The 21,240-nt window shown below is 40.6% G+C and overlaps 1 protein-coding gene across 1 annotated transcript in view; it reads right to left on the bottom strand.

Moving 5' to 3' along the window:
* Window positions 1-11,156: 11,156 nt before the first annotated feature.
* KCNMB4 (potassium calcium-activated channel subfamily M regulatory beta subunit 4) overlaps window positions 11,157-21,240 on the bottom strand; it is a 79,333-nt gene continuing 69,249 nt past the window's right edge. Inside the window, exon 3 of the mRNA XM_055394798.2 lies at window positions 11,157-15,909. Within this exon, the coding sequence (XP_055250773.2) occupies window positions 15,741-15,909 (169 nt within the window). The 3' untranslated portion in view covers window positions 11,157-15,740. The remainder of the gene's footprint in view (window positions 15,910-21,240) is intronic.

Genomic DNA, 21,240 nt, shown 5'->3' on the forward strand with positions numbered 1-21,240 from the left:
GTCAATGAAGCAGAAGGAGATGTTTTTCTGGAACTCTCTTGCTTTTTTGATGATCCAGTGGATGTTGGCAGTTTGATCTCTGATTCCTCTGCCTTTTCTAAATCCACCTTGAACATCTGGAAGTTCATGGTTCACGTACTGTTGAAGCCTGGCTCAGAGAATTTTGAGCATTACTTTGCTAGCGTGTGAAATGAGTGCAATTGTGTGGTAGTTTGAGCATTCTTTGGCATTGCCTTTGTTTGGGATTGGAATGAAAACTGACCTTTTCCAGTCCTGTGGCCACTGCTGAGTTTTCCAGATTTGCTGGCATATTGAGTGCAGCACTTTCACAGCATCATCTTTTAGGATTTGAAATAGCTCCGCTGGAATTCCATCACCTCCACTAGCTTTGTTCATGGTGATGCTTCCTGAGGCCCACTTGACTTTGCATTGAAGGGTGTCTGCCTCTAGGTGAGTGATCACACCATTGTGATTATCTGGGTCATGAAGATCTTTTTTGTATAGTTCTTCTGTGTGTTCTTGCCACCTCTTCTTAATAGCGTCTACTTCTCTTAGGTCCATACCATTTCTGTCCTTTATTGTGCCCACTTTTGCATGAAATATTCCCTTGGTATCTCTAATTTTCTTGAAGAGATCTCTAGTCTTCCTGTTCTATTGTTTTCCTCTATTTCTTTGCATTGATTACTTTACATTTTCTCTCCTTGCTATTCTTTGGAACTCTGCATTCAGATGGGTATTTCTCTCCCTTTCTCCTTTGCCTTTCCTGTCTCTTCTTTTCACAGCTATTTGTAAGGCCTCCTCAGACAACAATTTTGCCCTTTTGCATTTCTTTTTCTTGGGAGTGGTCTTGATCCCTGTCTCCTGTACAATGTCTGCATTTCTTTTTCTTGGGGGTGGTCTTGATCCCTGTCTCCTGTACAATGTCATGAACCTCCATCCATAGTTCATCAGGCACTCTGTCTATCAGATGTAATCCCTTGAATCTATTTGTCATTTCCATTGCACAATTGTAAGGGATTTGATTCAGGTCATACTTGAATGGTCTAGTGGTTTTCCCTACTTTCTTCAAGCCTGAATTCGGCTCATGATCTGAGCCACAGTCAGCTCCCGGTCTTGTTTTTGCTGACTGAATAGAGCTTCTCCATCTTTGGCTGTGTAGATTATAATCAATCTGATTTCAGTATTGACCATCTGGTGATGTCCATGTGTTGAGTCTTCTCTTGTGTTGTTGGAAGATAGTGTTTGACCAGTGTGTATGACCAGTGCATTCTCTTGGCACTGATTACTGATTCATTATCTTACTAATTTGGCTCACTCCCAATAAGCTCTGCACCTTAAAGAACTGCCTTAAACTGCTTGAACTCATATTTCCAAAGCCTACAAATACTTTTTTTACACTCTCTTTTTGTGTGACTACCAAGACTTTGTCAATATGGTCTCCCTTGCTGCTGTAAATTTAACAAACTCACCTCTTCTGTGATTTCAACCAAATCCATCTTGTTGGAGCCATGAAGTAGTATGTGGGTTTTTTTACAAACCTATTTACTATTGTTAAGCAGATTATCTGAATCTCTTTCTTGGAAGTGTGTAAAGACATTTTAAGAAGAGTGTTTTCTCTTCTGGGCCATTTAGTTAAGGATAATTGGTAAAATCATGTATGGAAAGATAACATACACAAAATGCTTTATGCTTAATAGTGTTTCTGACTCAGTATGTTCAAGTGTTCAGTGAGTGTTTAGTTATATTTACAATCCCCTTACTCCCCAATTCTTCCTTACCCGGATCTCCAAGCAGCCTGAAAACTCCTGGCTAATTATCTCTGATTAGAGTTCCGGTCTGGAGAAGGCAATGGCAACCAACTCCGGTACTCTTGCCTGGAAAATCCATGGGCGGAGGAGCCTGGTAGGCTGCAGTCCATGGGGTCACGAAGAGTCGGACACGACTGAGTGACTTCACTTTCACTGTTCACTTTAACACTTTGGAGAAGGAAATGGCAACCCACTCCAGTGTTCTTGCCTGGAGAGTCCCAGGGACGGGGGAGCCTGGTGGGCTGCCGTCTATGGGGTTGCACAGAGTCGGATACGACTGAAGTGACTTAGCAGCAGCAGCAGAGTTCTGGTCATAGGTCATCACCAGTTTCTCATGATTGGCAGTGACTGGTCCCACTCCCTCCTTCTGCTGGTGTTTTGACTCTGTTCCCCTTCCGACCCAGCAACAGGCTGAGGAAGGAGTTCAGTTCTTCACATTTGTCCTCCTTAGTCCTCTTAAGGTGACTTTTCTTGGCAAGCACTGCCTGAGTGGAGGTTTCTCTGTTCAGTGACATTCTATTTTAATAATGAAAAGTGAAAAGTACTTTGCCTTGATCTTTGAGAAGATTTTTCTGCCTCTTTTTCCAAATAAACAAACAAACCTCAAAGCCTCTCTAAAGTGTTTTGGATGAGGTTGTGTCTAAACAAGGAAACTTTATTAAGTTATAAAGTTAATGAAATTGGGATTCCTGAGAAAACCTAGGCATAAGAGTATTTTTAATAAAAGGGCCCAATACTATGGGCAGAAAAACTGTACAAAAAAGATCTTCATGACCCAGATAATCACAATGGTGTGATCACTCACCTAGAGGCAGACACCCTTCAATGCAAAGTCAAGTGGGCCTCAGGAAGCATCACCATGAACAAAGCTAGTGGAGGTGATGGAATTCCAGCGGAGCTATTTCAAATCCTAAAAGATGATGCTGTGAAAGTGCTGCACTCAATATGCCAGCAAATCTGGAAAACTCAGCAGTGGCCACAGGACTGGAAAAGGTCAGTTTTCATTCCAATCCCAAACAAAGGCAATGCCAAAGAATGCTCAAACTACCACACAATTGCACTCATTTCACACGCTAGCAAAGTAATGCTCAAAATTCTCTGAGCCAGGCTTCAACAGTACGTGAACCATGAACTTCCAGATGTTCAAGGTGGATTTAGAAAAGGCAGAGGAATCAGAGATCAAACTGCCAACATCCACTGGATCATCAAAAAAGCAAGAGAGTTCCAGAAAAACATCTCCTTCTGCTTCATTGACTATGCCAAAGCCTTTGACTGTGTGGATCACAGCAAACGGTGGGAAATTCTTCAAGAGATGGGAATACCAGACCACCGGACCTGCCACCTGAGAAATCTGTATGCAGGTCAAGAAGCAACAGTTAGAACTGGACATGGAACAACAGACTGGTTCCAAACCGGGAAAGGAGTACGTCAAGGCTGTATATTGTCACCGTGCTTACTTAACTTATATGCAGAGTAAGTCATGAGAAACGGTGGGCTGCATGAAGCACAGACTGGAATCAAGATTGCCAGGAGAAATATCAATAACCTCAGATATGCAGATGACACCACACTTATGGCAGAAAGCAAAGAAGAACTAAAGAGCCTGTTGATGAAAGTGAAAGAGGAGAATGAAAAAGTTGGTTTAAAACTCAGCATTTGGAAAACTAGGATCATGGCATCTGGTCCCATCACTTCATGGCAAATAGATGGGAAAGCAATGGAAACAGTGACAGACTTCATTTTTTTGGGCTCCAAAATCATTGCAGATGGTGACTGCAGCCATGAAATTAAGACGCTTGCTCTTTGAAAGAAAAGTTATGACCAACCTAGACACTGTTAAAAAGCAGAGACACTACTTTGCCAACAAAGGTTCACGTAGTCAAAGCTTTGGTTTTTCCAGTAGTCATGTATGGACATGAGAGTTGGACTATAAAGAAAGCTGAGCGCCAAAGAAGTGATGCTTTTGAACTGTGGTGTTGGAGAAGACTCTTGAGAGTCCCTTGGACTCTCCAACCAGTCCATAGTAAAGGAAATCATTCCTGAATCTTCATTGGAAGGACTGATAGAACAGCTGAAACTCCAATCCTTTGGCCACATGATGCGAAGAACTGACTCACTTGAAAAGACCCTGATGCTGGGAAAGATTGAAGGTGGGAGAAGGGGACGACAGAGGATGAGATGGTTGGGTGGCTTCACGGATTCAATGAACATGAGTTTGAGTAAGCTCTGGGAATTGGTGATGGACAGGGAGGCCTGGCATGCTGTAGTTCATGGGCTCAAAAACAGTCGGACACAACTGAGCAGCTGAACTGAACTGAAGGTGAAGGTCAGGAGATAAATCTCTTATTGCTCTTAATAAGGGAGATTTTTTCCCCAATTTTGGAGCCAATCCCTGGCATTTTGTAATAGATTTGTTTTTTGGAGTTTTTGTTTGTTTGTTTTGCTAATAAAACTCCAAAGATTTGGCCTTCTAGTGCACTATTGAAACAGTATTCTTAGAAGATGTCTGTCTCTCATAATAACCTGGTAGTGCATTACTATTAACCTTCGAATTAACCCTTTTTATATGGCATTCTACCTCCTTAAGAAACATTAGAACACTTTAGAATTTCTTAGTCTTTTAACCATTTTTGTTTGCTTTTCCCACCATTTTGTTTTGTTATTTCCAAAACAATCTACACCTCCTGCCACTGCTATTAACTTAACTCTCCTTTTTCTGCTCAGTTGACAAGTCCTGGTGAGTACAATGAGTTCCACCTTCTTGGTGACTTTGGTCCCAGTAAAGGGTCATTGGGAAAAAGTGTCATTGGGCTTCCCGGGTTGTACAAGTGGTAAAGAACCCACCCGCCACTGCAGGAGACCTAGGAGATGTGATTTTGATCCCTGGGTTGGGAAAATCACCTGGAAAAGGAAATGGCACCCCACTCCAGGATTCTTGCCTGGAAAATCTCATGGACACAGGAGCCTGGCCGGCTGCAGTCCATGGGGCTGAAGAGAGGCGATTGAGACTGAGCACAAAAGGTCATTATTTTTAGGAGTGAGTTGAGATCTGTTTTGACACATCCAGCTTAATAATTTTCTTTTATTTTCTTTTGGAAGGTATGACTTGTCAACAGACAAGGTTAACTCTAAGTTTTCTAGGTGAGTTTCAAACTATTTGTTCAGGGCATGGACTGGTCTTGGACAGAGGTTAGCTAGCCATAAATTATTCCTTCTGACAAAAGAAGGAAACTAGCAGGATTTCAAGTATTACTATCAAGGAAGAAAATGAGTGAGGGAGAAAATGATAGAATTTCATGTGAGGTAAGTCTACCTGCTAAGAAATAAAGTATCTTTTTAGTAGTCGACAATGATTGTATATCATGAGAAGGAAGGCGGACTTCCTTAGTTAGCAGAAGGAATTTTACCAATTTCATCCCTGGTGGCTCAGATGGTAAAAGCTTCTGCCTAATGTGCGGGAGACCTGTGTTCAATCCCTGGGTCGGGAAGATCCCCTGGAAAAGAAAAGGGCAACCCACTCCAGTACTCTTGCCTGGAAAATCCCATGGACGCAGAAGCCTGGTAGGCTAAAGTTCATGGGATTGCAAAGAGTCAGACACGACTGAGTGACTTCACTTTCTTAACAGTTTAGCTGCAGTGACTATTAACCTACAACCAGGAAGTAGAACTTTTAACATAGGGTCAAGAGAAAAACTATAGCAAACTTTTCTCTGATAAATAACATGAAACTGAGTCAAAATGATAAGGGTTTGTCCAGATTGTTTATTCATGATTATGTAGAAAGGCTTAAGATATTAAGCTGACCCAGGGTAAGAAGATGCCAAAAAGCTTATCACTTTATTTTTCTAAAATTTTTTTAATAAAGTATACTTGATTTGCAATGCTGTGTGTTAATTTCTGCAAAGCAATTGAGTTGTATACATATGCATACATATACATATGCATACACATGCATTCTTTTTCATATTCTTTTCCATCACGGTTTACCACAGGATATTGAATATAGTTCCCTGTACGATACAGTAGGAACTTGTTTACCCATCCTATATATAATAGTTTGCATCTGAAAAGCTAATTTTAAAAATCACAAAATGCCAGCTCACATTTAGATTCCAAGGCAGAGATTTGATTCCAAATAACTTGATTAAATCACAAAGAGATCTGGTGATTTTAGAACAGCTGGTAACTAATTGCCTGCAATAGCTATCAGACCTCAGAAATCCTCTTAATTTACTCTGAATTAAGTCTGAATAATTGGCCTGGAAAATTTTTGAATGGTTTTTAGTCTGTCCAAAATGAGGGTAACTCAGTAAATCTGTGTTAGGATAGATCTCTTCATAGGTGATATATTTTGTTTTGACAAAATTATAACATTCCTTCTAACTTAAAGCCCTTTCTGAGTTAAAACTCTTAAGATTAATGAAATTAATTGAGAGAGCTCAACTCATCTTCAGAATCTAATAAGAGGTTAAGAGGTCATCCACATATTGAGTAATAGAATTGCAAGGGAAGTTAAGATCCAAAATGTCCTAGGCAGGGTCTTATGGAAAAAAAAAAAAAAAAGCAGGAGGGCACTTCATTAAATCACTGAAGCATAACTGTCAAGATATATTGCTGAGTTTTCCAGGAAAGGGTGAATAGGATTGACTATTTCAATCTAAACTAAGGAACTACTAAAGAAAGCAAATTTATACTCATAACACAGATTTTTAAGTCTAAAATATGTAAACCTATGATAAAATGGCACTTGGGTTAAGTATCACAGGGAAGTAAGGAAAGGCTATTTTATTTATGACTCTGAGGTCTTGCTGCTGCTGCTGCTGCTAAGTCACTTCAGTCGTATCCGACTCTGAGTGACCCCATAGACGGAAGCCCACTAGGCTCCCCCATCCCTGGGATTCTCCAGGCAAGAACACTGGAGTGGGTTGCCATTTCCTTCTCCAATGTGTGAAAGTGAAAAGTGAAAGTGAAGTCGCTCAGTCATGTCCGACCCTTAGCGACCCCACGGACTGCAGCCTACCAGGCTCCTCCATCCATGGGATTTTCTAGGCAATAGTACTGGAGTGGCTTGCCATTGCCTTCTCCGCTCTGAGGTCTTAAGCAGGTCTATATCTTCACCCACTGAATTTCAGGCTGGTGTTATAGCATCCAGCTGGTGTTCAGGATGTGCTACGGCACCTTGGCATATTAAGTGTCTTGAGCTGAAAGAGTCTGAGAAAACAGCAGAAGCAAGAAGGTCACTCTGACCTCCCCTTCACCTGTCCTTCTCCCCTAAAAGCAAGCAATAAATTTCCCTTATAAAAGGTACCCTCCCTGTACTAGGAAGAAGGAAGACATTTGGGGAAAAGAAATCTGCACCAACAAACTTTGTGAAGCTAACCCTTATCTTCCTAGTTATCATTCATCATTTACTACATTTAACCCAAATCCCCTTGTCTTGTCAACTCTTCACAAATCAATTGCTTTCTTTGTCTAAAAGCTATAAAAGCTTCCTGCACTAGTCACCTCTCAGGCCTTCATTCCTTTGTGAAGGTACATGTAAAAATTTGATAAAATGTGTTAATCTGTCTTGCCAGTTTAATTTTCAAACCCAACCAAGGACCCTAATAGTGTTGAGAAAAACTTTCTTCTCCCACAGTCCATTATCAAAAATTTCTTTGCAAAAAGTGTCATTCAATAGTTAAAGAAATTTCAACCTGTGAATTTAAGAGTAGAGGGCTAAGTGGATACTTGGTTCCCCCTTCAGAGAATTTTCGGGCTTCCCTGGTAGCTCAGACGGTAAAGAATCTACCTGCAATGCAGGAGGCCTGGGTTTGATCCCTGGGTTGGGAAGATCCCCTGGAGAAGGGAATGGCTACCCACTCCAGTATTATTGCCTGGAGAATTCTATGGACAGAGGAGCCTGGCGGGCTACAGTCCATGGGTTCACAAAGAATCAAACATGACTGAGTGACTAACACACTCAGAGCATTTTTATTACCTCTTGAGAAACCTGTATGTAGGTCAGGAAGCAAAAGTTAGAACTGGACATGGAACAACAGACTGCTTCCAAATAGGAAAAGGAGCCTGTCAAGGCTGTATATTGTTACCCTGCTTATTTAGCTTATATGCAGAGTACATCATTAGAAACGTTGGGCTGGAGGAAGCACAAGCTGGCATCAAGATTGCCGGGAGAAATATCAATAACCTCAAATATGCAGATGACACCACCCTTATGGCAGAAAGTGAAGAAGAACTAAAGAGCCTCTTGATGAAAGTGAAAGAGGAGAGTGAAAAAGTTGGATTAAAGTTCAACATTCCGAAAACTAAGATCATGGCATCCAGCCCCATCACTTCATGGCAAATAGATGGGGAAACAGTGGAAACAGTGGCTGACTTTATTTTATGGGGCTCCAAAATCACTGCAGATGGTGATTGCAGCCATGAAATTAAAAGACACTTACTCCTTGGAAGGAAAGTTATGACCAACCTAGACAGCATATTAAAAAGCAGAGACATTACTTTGCCAACAAAGGTCCGTCTAGTCAAGGCTATGGTTTTTCCCGTGGTCATGTATGGATGTGAGAGTTGGACTATAAAGAAAGCTGAGCACTGAAGAATTGATGCTTTTGAACTGTGCTGTTGGAGAAGACTCTTGAGAGTCCCTTGGACTGCAAGGAGACCCAACCAGTCCATCCTAAAGGAAATCAATCCTGGGTGTTCATTGGAAGGACTGATGTTGAAGCTGAAACTCCATTACTTTGGCCACCTGATGCAAAGAGCTGACTCATTTGAATAGACCCTGATGTTGGGAAAGATCGAAGGCAGGAGGAGAAGGGGACGACAGAGGATGAGATGGTTAGATGGCATCACTGACTTAATGGACAATGGATTCGGGACAATGGACTTTGGGTAAACTCTGGGAGTTGGTGATGGAAAGGGAGGCCCGGCGTGCTGCAGTTCATGGGGTTTCAAAGAGTCAGACACAACTGAGCGACTGAACTGAACTGAACTGAGCACTATCAAAAAGTTTATTCTTGGGACTTGGTGGTGGTGTGTGCTAAGTCACTTCAGTCGTGTCCAACTCTTTGTGATCCCATGGACTGTAGCCCACTAGGCTCCTCTGTCCAAGGGACTCTCCAGGCAAGAATATTGCAGTGGGTTGCCATCTCCCTCTCCAGGGAATCTTCCAAACGGAGGGACTGAACCTGCATCTCCTGCATTGCAGGTGGATTCTTTACCACTAAGTCACCAGGGAAGCCCCTCCCTGGTGGTTCAGTGGTTAAAACTCCACCTTCCAATGCAGAGGGTGCCGGTTTGATCACTGGTCTGGGAAATAAGGTCCGACATGCTGCAGAGTGAGGCCAAAATTTTTTTAATAATAATAAAATTTAAAAATCTATTCCAATGACTTCTTTGGAAGCTTCTTCATGTTAATCAAAAAATACAGATGACTGAACTTTGCCCACTTTTTGTTCTAAGGTGCCTGTCTAATGAACAATTGTGTTCTTATCAGAAGCTCCCCACTATCATTCTGCTGGACCCCTGCTTCTGAATTTATTCCACTATAACCCTAACCCATGCACTTATCTTTCTAAGTGGTGAGATTTCACCAGGAATAATTTAGAATTACAGTTAAGCTACTTCCTCATTCGTAACTTTCAGGAATGATATGAGATGATAAATACTTACAATAAGCTTCTTCAGTTTTAGGATAATTTGATAATGAATGGAGTGATTATTCTTCTTTTCATTTGTTTACTGGGTTGCATATAATATTTATATACAAAAACATTAGTGTATCTGTTATAACTTTTCATTTAAAGGCTAAAATTGCAACATTTATTTGTTTATTCATTAATTTTAATTTTTTCCAGGGTTAATTATGCCCTGGGTACTATGCTAAGTGTCTTACTCTGCTGCAGGTTTGATGAAAAACTTAGAAAGATGTTAGACAAGGCATTTAGACGCACATGAAAACCACTTCAGTTCAGTTCAGTTCAGTTCAGTCGCTCAGTCGTGTCCAACTCTTTGCGACCCCATGAATCACAGCATGCCAGGCCTCCCTGTCCATCACCAACTCCCGGCGTTCACTCAAACTCATGTCCATCAAGTTGGTGATGCCATCCAGCCATCTCATTCTCTGTCATCCCCTTCTCCTCCCGCCCCCAATCCTTCCCAGCATCAGAGACTTTTCCAGTGAGTCAACTCGTTGCATGAGGTGGCCAAAGTATTGGAGTTTCACTTATTAAGAGTTAATTGGGCATTAATATCATTGTCATTATGGATATAAAGATCAATAACTTTCCTGTTGGAAAGGACGTGGAAACAATACATACAAAGGGCATGATGGATCTGGGGAGCACTCATTCATTTATTTAGTATCTTCGTGTGTCGGGCACTATGCCAGTCATGGGGAAAAACATTCCACCAACACCGTTCTTATGGATCTTATCATCTAATGGAAGAGAGAAATAATAGATAAGTAAACAGATAAATATAAGCAATAATAGGTACTACAAAGGAAGAAAGAAGGATGGAGAGGAAGGATTTAGGGAAGGCTTCTAGGAAAAATCAATATTTAAGCTCAAATCTGATGAGTAAGAAACAGATTTACAAATATGGTGAAAAGTGAGGTCTAAGCCGTGGGACAGGACCAGTACATCTGAACTGTAGAGTATGTGCTAGGAACATTGAGATGTTAGGAAAATGTTGTTACAATGGATTGGTTTATTTCAGTAAATTTTCTGGACAAATTATCTGAGCTGGGAAATGGTTCCTTATCCATATTGTTTGGTAATATTTTGTTGCATTGAAAGTGTTAGTTGTTCAGTTGTGTCTGACTCCTTGCGACCCCATGGACTGTAGCCCACCAGGCTCCTCTGTCCATGGGATTCTCCAGGTAAGAATACTGGAGTGTGTTGCCATTTCCTTCTCCAGGGGATCTTCCCGACCCAGGGATCGAACCTGCATTGCAGGCAGATTCTTTACCGTCCGAGCCACCAGCATTATTTGTCATCATTGCATTGTCTACCCATCACTATGCTTAATAAAGAATGCATTGGAGCTATTGCAAATGCATTCAGAGCTCAAAACAGGTAAGGGCAGGAGAGAATAGATGTGGGAATCACCAGCTGAGATCATCAGATGAGACCATTCAGAAAAAGACAGTGTATGTCTGCATCTCTATTCCTATCTTGGAACTAGGTTTAACTGTACCATTTTTCTAGATTCCACATACATGCATTAATATATGATACTTGTTTTTTCTCTTTCTGACTTACTTCGCTCATAGGACAGACTCTAGTAGAGAACAGATGTGTAGACACAGTGAGGGGAGGGGAGGGTGAAATGCATTGGGAGATAGGCTTGACATATATAGACCACCATGTGAATAATAGAGAGATAGTGGGAAGCTGCTGTGTAGCACAGGGAGCTCAGCTCAGCGCGCTGTGATGACCCAGAGGGGTGAGATGGGGGAGCGGATGGGAAGGAGGCTCCAGAGGGAAGGGGTAAATGTAAACTATAGCTGATTCACTTTGTTGTACAGCAGAAACTAACACAACAATGTAAAGCAACTCTACTCCATAAAAAAAGAGAGAAAGGCAATGTAAATTATATCCCCGTCCTAACAAAATATGTGGCTATGTATTGTTGCCAGGCAGCAAGGAAATAGATATTACAGGATGGAAAGCTAGAGACCCTTGTTGTGCTTTGGCTAACCATTAGATAAAACTGGTACTTGCGATGACTTGAAAGGCAAACCTATAGCTTTGTGGCAAGTAGTTAGCAAAAAGCAGAGTGGGGCTTCCCTGGGGGTCCAGTGGTTGAGAATCCACCTTGTGATGCAGGAGACAAGGGTTTGATCACTGGTCAGGGAAGATCCCACATGCCGCAGGGCAAGTAAGCCTGGGCACCATAACTACTGAACCTATGCTCTGGAGCCCTCAAGCCACAGCTACTGAAGCCCTCGCATCACCACTAGGGTAGCCCCTGCTCTTCGCAACTAGAGAAACCCTGCATGCAGCAACAAAGATCCAGTACAGCCAAAAATCAATCAACTGATCAATATTTAAAACAACAACAACAGTTAATTAAAATAAGAAAAAAAAGCAGAGTGATGATGTGCATTGGCTCCTTTATTGCTGTTTTTTGGCAAGGAACTATGAAAAATAGTGAAACAAGAAAAATGACTTACAAGTAGGTAATTCAGCCTTGTTTTAGGGACCAAGACTATATCCTGCAGCCCAACCGTTTCTATTCACCAAAAAGCAAATTATTATGTAGTCTCTCTAAAAGTCTCCACTGAGTATCCCAATACTACTGGCCAGACAACAGAAGTCAGCTGAGCAGAAAAGACCAGCTAAAGGGTGCTGCATTCTCACTTAAACCCGGTTTTCCAGAAGGCTTCAAAGTGGCTGCCACTCAATTGAGGGATGGAGACATGGGCCAAGCACAGAGACTAGTAAATAAGATGCCGCTGCCTTAAGAGGTATAACAAGAGTAGCTCTTTGGCTGTGAATATTTTTGTGTGAACTAACAAAACTAAAAGCAAAAACACCAAAAACCATGTTTTGATGAAATTTCATCACCAAAGTTGTAAGCACCTCCTCAGAGGCCACATGGAAACCCATTACTCAAAATTTGGTTTGGATGTTGCGACTAATAACCAAACACACATCAAGAGGGTATGAAAAGGTTTATTTTTCACATAATGAATGAGACTTTCTAGGAGAGTGGAGCAGTTCCCAAGCAGATCCAAAAACAACTTGACTGGTTTGGCTTTATTATTCTTAGGGTGTGGGGCAGGGAGAGGGCTCCTGCGAGCAGGCCAGGGCTTGTATGATTTAAACTTCTCACCCAGTCCAAAGGAGGGGGTACCCAGGCTCACTAATCAGCTTGCCCAGATGCGGAGAAGGGGAAAGGAAAGAGGAGCAGAAAGGGAAAGCTGTTAGCATCACAACATCAAAAATAGAGTCAGACTCCTTACTGCAGTCAATTAAACAACCCTATAAACTTGAAAAATCTACATTTGTTCAGTCTCTAAAGAAATCTAGGTCTACTCTACAAATCTGCACCAGCAGGTGGGGGCCTGCAAAAGCTGTGATGCCTCCCAAAAGCTTCAGATGTGGCTATGAAGTCTGATGAGGAAGAATCTCCTAGAAGTCAAAGTAGAGGCCAGAGGACAGAGGACAAGGGAGTTTCTCCCAGAGAGAAGATTCAAGGTCTAACCAAGGACTGTACATCCTGCCAGGGCAACAGATCTTTGTCATCCCTGCCCAGATTTTCATCGTAGCATGGGCCACTGACAGTTGCCCATCATTCCTGTCTTAACTCTAGTACCATTCTCCCCTTTTCCTTTTTCCCTGGCGCTTTAATAGGACATATGTCCATCTAGCTGGAGACAACATGTCCCAGCCTTCCTTGAAGCTAGGTATACTTATGTAATCGGTATTCACAGATGGACTATGAGCACAGTGATGGCTGGAACTTCCTTAAAAGGAAGCACTGGGTTGGCCGAAAAAGCTTGTACAGATTTTTCCAAAAGGTTAACACTTTATGAAAAAACCAGAATGAACTTTTGGTTAACCCAATAGCTAGCTCCCAAACTGCTCTCTTTTCACGGGCTGCAGAATGGGTGTGTATCTTTGAGCCTGCTTTGACCATGGGATGAATAACAGCTTTGGTAATGAGAGGACAAGGTAGACAAACTTGGGTTCCCTGATTACCTTAAGAAACAGACCTGCCCTCCCTGACCTGGATGACTTCTCAATTACCTCTGGATTGCCATATGAAAAAGAACGAAACTTCTGTCTTACATGAGTCATCATATTTGGGGGTTTCTGTTCCAGCAGCTTATACCATTTCCTCATTTATATTTACAAAAAAGAGAGTTGAAATATTAAGAAGTTAAGCTTCTTTGTCTTCTGTGATCTTAAAAATGTTGTTCCATTGAATTTTATCTTTAATGATAAGTACAAATAAAGTACCTCAAATTTAACTAGCTACAAGCAAGGAAGATTTTAAAACTATATGTGACCTCAGTAATTCAGCGTGCTTCTCCTTTTTTCCAAAAATCAACCTACAGAATATAACCAGGTATACTCTTTGAGCCTAAATAGAAGTATTTATTTAATATAAATGGATGAGTAAAAAACTGGTAAATAAAAACTCACATCAATAAATATCAACTTCCCTTTTTACCAACACGTATGTTCACGCACTGTTTTTATCAACTCCCTGTAATCAATTAATTACAGATTATTGGATTTAGATAAAATGGATAGAGACTTCATCTACACATCTCTCACAATGTAATGCAATGACGTTGACTTTCTCTGAGCCCCAGTTTCATGTTACTCTGTGCTTCAGAATGGTTCACTTTGTTGCTGAGACAACAGGGATGCTGCAACAGAAAACTGGGATTGAAGTCAAGGCACTGTAGCTGCCTCAAAGGATGTCATAAATAGTGTGTTCAAGGCCTTTTTCACAGTGAAATCTGTAACACTTGAACTGGAAGAAAAATATCTTACTCATCCAACCCCCTAGTCTTCCAAAGATGACAACGGTTCTTTCAGTTACTTGAGTTTTAAATTTAAGAAAACGTTGCTCTGTGCACCCAAAGTCAGGAAATCATCAACCCACTAGTATGCATCTTTCTTAGAATGCTGAGCAAAATAACGGAGGGAAGCTTGTCCTTACATTCCAATTTGTCTTCATTCTAACAGAAACACGTCTGAAGAATATAAGAAGAAAGCAAATAGACTGTATGTCAGTTTTTCCTCAACCAAAAATTTGTACATCTCTTGTAAGCAAAGGTTTGATTCTACATGGTAAATAAATAGAGGAGCTATTATATTATAAATTACTAAATAGATAGTCATTTAGATGTGATTGATATTTGGAATCTGAGTTTATGAACAGATGCAAAGAAGCATTTCTCCTCCATGAACTTTTGATAAAGGCACAGAGAGCTCAGCAGCAGAGTGATGTGAGCTGGCTTGCATCTCCAGGCTTGTCTAGGCAAACATTAACAACCGCAGCAATATTCTCATTTTAAAACTGAAAACATCAAGGCAAGGACAAAGAGAATAAAATTAACTGATTTTGATCATTTTTTTCCTGACCTAAAAGAAAAATGAAAACAGCATTTAACTAAGCTTGTGTCCTTCACATCATGTACATTCTACTGCAGAGAGAAAAAAATCCATCAAAAATAACCTGAACAGATGAATAACGAGGCACAGCGCTCTTAGAGCTAGGACAGGCCTTGTTCAGAATCACCTCCCTCTCTTAAGAAATAATCTGGTGAGAAACAATGGAGTGTTGGGAGAATGTTTTCCTCTTTGGGGGTTCCTTGCTGGAGAGTCACAGAAGGGACTGAAGACCGAGTTAACAGGGCAGTTTTTCCTTTTCAGATAGGAGTCTAAAGGTACTCCTTCATACTAGAGATTGGGGGTTATATTGTGAGGTCAAGATCTGTGCAGGAATCCCTGTGTCCAAGTAAAAGTTTCACCTAACAAAATCAAATGAAACCCATAAGACCCTTTTTTAAAATCCTGGTGTTCAAAGCATAAAAAAGGAAATAGAAAAGAACACAGACCACTCTATTTTAATATTTTTAGGTAGCATAAATTATAATAGTTTGTATTCTACACTGTACAATTATATACTGTTACTTCCCCAAAGAAAATTAACTTCTATAGGATTTTCTGAAACAGATACTCCATACAGCTCAGAGCTTGACCCTGCAGCTATTGCTACGACACATGGAAAACAATCAATGAGGTTCCAGGTCTTCCGGTTGTGCCTGCTTCTGCTGTCATTGAGAGGGAGCCTCTAGGAGACCTCTCACAGCCCCTTCCATCTCCTGGGCCAGGAAGCAGGCTCTGCAGGTAGATGTGTGCAGACGAGAGCAGCTGCTGGGCTTCATTTCCCGCGAGCCGACTCCCCTTAAGAGAACTTGCGCTTCTTCATGGCTTCCGCCTTGACTGCTAGGCTCTTGGCACAGATGGTCAGGACCACAATGAGAACACCCACCACGAACGTCACCAGGGGCCAAAGGAAGCAATGCAGGAGGACTATCTCATCATGCGTGCGGTGCAGGAGCACGTCATCTGGTCTGCAAGACAGTGGAGAAGAGGTAAGAAAGAGCAGTCAACTGCCTTGGCATGGCAGAACTCTTCACAAGTGGAGCTCAGCTTGCTTTCGAGCCCCAAGGGTATAACCATCCTTGAAAGTGAAGACTCCACGCTGGCTATAAATACTGTATTTTGTGCTTCAAATCCATTACAGAAAGGTCTGAGGTCCTGAGTCAAGTAACTGGTGCATATTATTTATAAAGCGATTTACATGTGAAATGTCAAAAGTGCAGCGATCTCTTTTTCTATTATTTTCCCCCATTCTAAGTTGCTTAACATATTCCATTTTCTCACTCATCCTTTAACGTCTGCTGACTCAGTCTAAAAATTACTTATGAGCTGGCACTGTCAAACCAAACCAGACCCAAATGATGTTTTGCTTTTTACCCTTTCACACATTTTGCCCACCTCCCCAACGCTCTACCTCTGGCAACCACCAATCTAATCTCTAAATCTATAAACTTGGTTGTTTGTTGTTTTTGTTGTTTATATATTTAGATATAATTCTACATGTAAGTAAAATCATATGACACATATAACATTTGTTTTTCTCTATCTGACTTATTCACTTAGCATAATACCCTCAAGGTCCATTCATGTTGTCAAAAAAAGCAAGATTTTGTGTTTTTTTATCGTTGAATAGTGTTCCACTATATATATAACTTATACATACATATATATATAAATCACATTTTCTTTCGCTACTCTGATTGATGGACACAGGCTGCTGCCATGTCTTGGCTATTGTAAATAATGCTGTAATAAAACATGCAGGTGCATACATCTTTTCAAATTAGTGTCTTCATTTTCATCAGATAAATACCCAGGAGTAAAACTTCTGGAACATATGATAGTTCTCATTTTAATTTTTTGAGGAAATCTTTCCATACTATTTCCATAGTGGCTTTATACTGTTTCTATAATGGTTGCACTAATTTACACTCCCCTCAACAGTACACAAACGGTTTTTGTTCCAATCCCAAAGAAGGGCAGTGCCAAAGAGTGTTCAAACTACCGCACAACTGCACTCATCTCACACACTAGCAAAGTAATGTTCAAAATTCTCCAAGCAAGGCTTCAACAGTATGTGAACCTTCTTTCCCTTCTCCACATCTTCACCAATACTTATTATTTTTGTCTCTTTGATTCATTCTGACAGGTATGAGGTGATATTTCATTGTGCTTTTGATTTGCATTTCCCTGATGATGACTGATATTGAGCATCTTTTCATGTACCTGCCAAATGATCTTAATTTATACAAAAAGTCAGCTAATAAAAAGGAACACATTTGAGTCAATCCTAATGAGGTGGATGAAACTGGATCCTATTATATGGAGTGAAGTAAGCCAGAAAAAGAAAGACAAATACTGTATGATGTGCTCAGTCACTTCAGTCGTGTCCGACTCTTTGCAATCAATGGACTGAACCCTGCAGACTCCTCTGTCCATGGGGTTTTCCAGACAAGAATACTGGAATGGGTTGCTGTGCCCTCCTCCAGGGAAATACTGTATGTTAACACATATATATGGAATTTAGATAATAATGACGATCTTATATGCAGTGCAGCAAAAAAGACATAGATGTAAAGGACAGACTTTTGGACTCTGTGGGAGAGGGCGAGGGCGGGATGATTAGAGAGAATAGCACTGAAACATGTATAGTACCATATGTAAAACAGATGACCAGTGCAAGTTCGATGCATGAAGCAGAGGGACAACCCAGAGGGATAGGGTAGGGAGGGAGGTGGGAGGGGGGTTCAGGATGGGGGGATACAGGTGTACCCATGGCTGATTCATATTGATGAATGGCAAAAACCATCACAATATTGTAAAGTAATTATCCTTGAATTAAAATAAATAAATTAATTTTAAAAAAGAAACACTTGCTAAGTGTGCTAGAATCAAAGATTAGAAGCAATAATTATGCATCAACACTCATATCCTCTAACAAAAATTTCACATAGATTAAAAAAAGTCAACTGAAGTCACTATTTGAATTTAGTCATGAGATCTATGCTGTAATCTTCAGGTCAGCTTCACCATGAACAGACAGTGAATAGCTGGATTTAATGCATTTTCCCATGCTTCTGGGTAGGATTAGCTATCATTTGAAACCACTGACCACTTTCTTGATAAATTTTACAAAGTCTTAGCAACAGAGCTTAAAACGTGGCAGTTCTATTTGCAATTCCAACATTGGTCTCATTCACAGGAAGTAACAATATCTTCCACAAACCAAGATATGTCATCTTTGGCCACTTCGAAAGAGATACTGGAAATTTTGCTTTCATACAAGAGGTTTACATTTTCAAGGTATTGGTATTTACATTTTCAAGGTATTGACCAAAAAATTCGTCCGTATTTTTCCATAAAATGGTACAGAAATGCCTGAGGGAGCTTTTTGGCCTACCCAATATTTCCATTTTGTCCACAGAAAAGTTTGTTCCATTATACTGGAGCAGCAATGCTTCCACTAGAAAATAAAATAGTGCAGTAAAATCAGTCCAATTGCCCTCAAGAACATCAGAGGCTTTAGAGTACAAAAGCAGTGCATTTAACAGAAGAAGGCATTCCTGAGGCGCTCTCACTAATCACAGCTCTCATAATTCAAGACCTATTTTCCCAGAAGACTGACAAAGAATGCTGGGTATGTCTCTTCTATCTACAATGCAGTCATCATGTAGCATTAATAAAAATGGTTTGGCAGACTGGCTTTGAAATTACATAATTCTTGCCCTTTTTTGTGCATAGTGTTTCAAATTCTGTAAACAAATTAAGATTTTTATTGACATTTGATTTCAATTAGAATTTGAACTAAGTGAATGCAGAGTCATTGGAACAAGTAAAAATCATCCCAGCTTGCAGAAGTTACTCCTTTTTCTGAATTCCTGTACCAAAACATTGTCTTCAAGACTTGTGCTACCATTCAGAGAAGTCTGCTCAGTATTATGTGGCAGTATGGATAGGAGAGGAGTTCGGGAGAGAATGAATACATGTATATGTATAGCTGAGTCCCCTTTGCTCTCCACCTGAAACAATCACAACATTGTTAATCTGCTATACTCCAATATAAAATAAAAAGTTTTTTTTAAAAAAAGACTTCTGCTACCACTGCTTTGTGATTTATATTAATGTGCATGTCCTTTGCTCCTGTAAGACCCTTGACTGTGTGTCACTGTCTGTTATTCTGCACACAGAAGGTGCTTAGTAACAGCTTTCCACTGATCAAAGGAAAACCATCCCAATTGCAGTCTTGTTATCCATGAAAATTTCAACAAACTTCAAGCCTTGAATGTAAAAAAGTAGAGACCTGGGTCCAAAAATAGGGTGCAACACAGTTCAAGTCATATTTTGCAAACTTTGAAATCCCCCCTATAGCACTGCCATGGTTCTTTTTTCAGCCATGAGAGCTCACAGCTGTCAAATCTAAGTGTGTAAAGCAAGTGAAAGCTAAAGCTATCTTGGGATGACCCTCCGTCTTCCCTTCCTTCTTTTCGATTTATTTATGGATGCACTGGGCCTTGATTGCTGCAGGTGGGCTTTCTCTAGTTGTGGCGAATTGGGGCTACTCTCTAGTTGCAGTGTGCAGGCTTCTCATTGTGGTGGCTTCTCCTATCGCCGAGCACAAGCTCCAGGCACACAGGCTCCAGTAACTGCAGCACACGGACTCAGCAGTTGTGGCACATGGGCTCAGAGCACGCAGGCTTCGACAGTTGTGGTGCATGGGCTTAATTTCTCTGCAGCATGTAGAATCTTCCTGGACAAGGGATTGAACCCATCCACGTCCCCTGCACTGGCAGGCAGATTCTTAACCACTGGACCACCAGAGAAGTCCCTTCCCTTCCTTCTTACCTTTATTCCTACCCACCTGCCTTCTTACTTTCCTTTCCCCTCTATTTCCTTCCCCTTCTTTCTTGGATTGTTCTACTCCTGCAGATTTGTACAAAGATGATCAGATTTTTCATCAAAAGGTGAGTGTATAGTAATGTGAATGTACTTAACACCATGGACTATGTAATTATACATGGCTGAAATAGTTGAAAAAGGAGGAGATTGGTGGAAGGGACTTGGATTTGTAATGTTATTTAATTATTTTGCATGTGATTTCCATAATTAATGTGCTTGCAGCTAATTTTCTAGTAAAACAAGTCACTGAGTATCTTTTCTATCCTTTTTCTAGACATTATTCTTGAGGTTGAATCCTTCACCACAATACAGGCATCCCTTCCCCTTACCTGTAGTTTTGCTTTCCATCATTTCAGTTACCTTGAATCAACTGAGATCTGAAAATATTAAATGGAAAGTCCCAGAAATAAACAATCCATAAGCTTTAAATTGTGTGCTGTGCTGAGTGTCATGGTAGACTCTCTTGTCATCCTGCTCTGTCCGACCCATGATGTAAATCATCCCTCTGTCCAGAATATCCTATCTGATAGTCCTTTAGTGGTTGTCACGTTTATCAGATCCAGTCATGATATCGCAGTGCCTGTGTTCAAGTCACTCTTATTTTACTTAATATTAACCCCAAAGCACAAGAGTGGTGATGCTGGCAATTCAGCTATTCTCTTACTGTGTCTAATTTATAAATTTGTCATAGGTATTATGTATAGGATAAAACATAGTATATATAGGGTTCAGTTTGAAGTACTACCCCCCTAGAAGTTTGGAACATATCTGTATAGGGTTCAGTTTGAAGTACACCCACACTAGGGGTTTGGAACATATCTGTATAGGGTTCAGCTTGAAGTACACCCCCACTAGGGGTTTGGAACATATCTGTATAGGGTTCAGTTTGAAGTACACCCCCACTAGGGGTTTGGAACATGTCCCCCACCTGCAGGTAAGGGGCACCACTATACTGTACAACTGAGACAGGAAAACAGTCACAGATGAAGGCGGTTGGAACCATTAAACATATTTCTGAAACACAGTTTGAGAAACATTTACTAAAAAGAATGACTGAAAGGAGGAGAGAAATGATAACTGGAAATTGCTGGACCCAGATATTTGTTTCATTTAAAAACTCTTTAGCATTCCACACCTACTAAAGCCCTTGGGGGAAATTTTGCTTTTATTATTTCAAATGACAAAACAACATCATTCACTTGAGTTAGCCATGTTGAATTTGTAAATGCTTCAAAAGCCTTCTTTGAGGTAGAAATATTATATAAAAATGTACCTGGTTTCTTTAAAAATAACTAGTGTCTGTTTCCGTTTCACATGGTCCTAAAATGTTCCACAGTCTCCTTCAATGGGAATGAAGGGTACAAAATATCCTACTTTAGCACAAAGATTATTTTGAAATGAAGGTA

Source organism: Moschus berezovskii, chromosome 6, assembly GCF_049115385.1.
Source record: "Moschus berezovskii isolate FMDL1 chromosome 6, NW_MosBer_1.0, whole genome shotgun sequence".
In the NCBI taxonomy this organism is placed as follows: Eukaryota; Metazoa; Chordata; class Mammalia; order Artiodactyla; family Moschidae; genus Moschus; species Moschus berezovskii.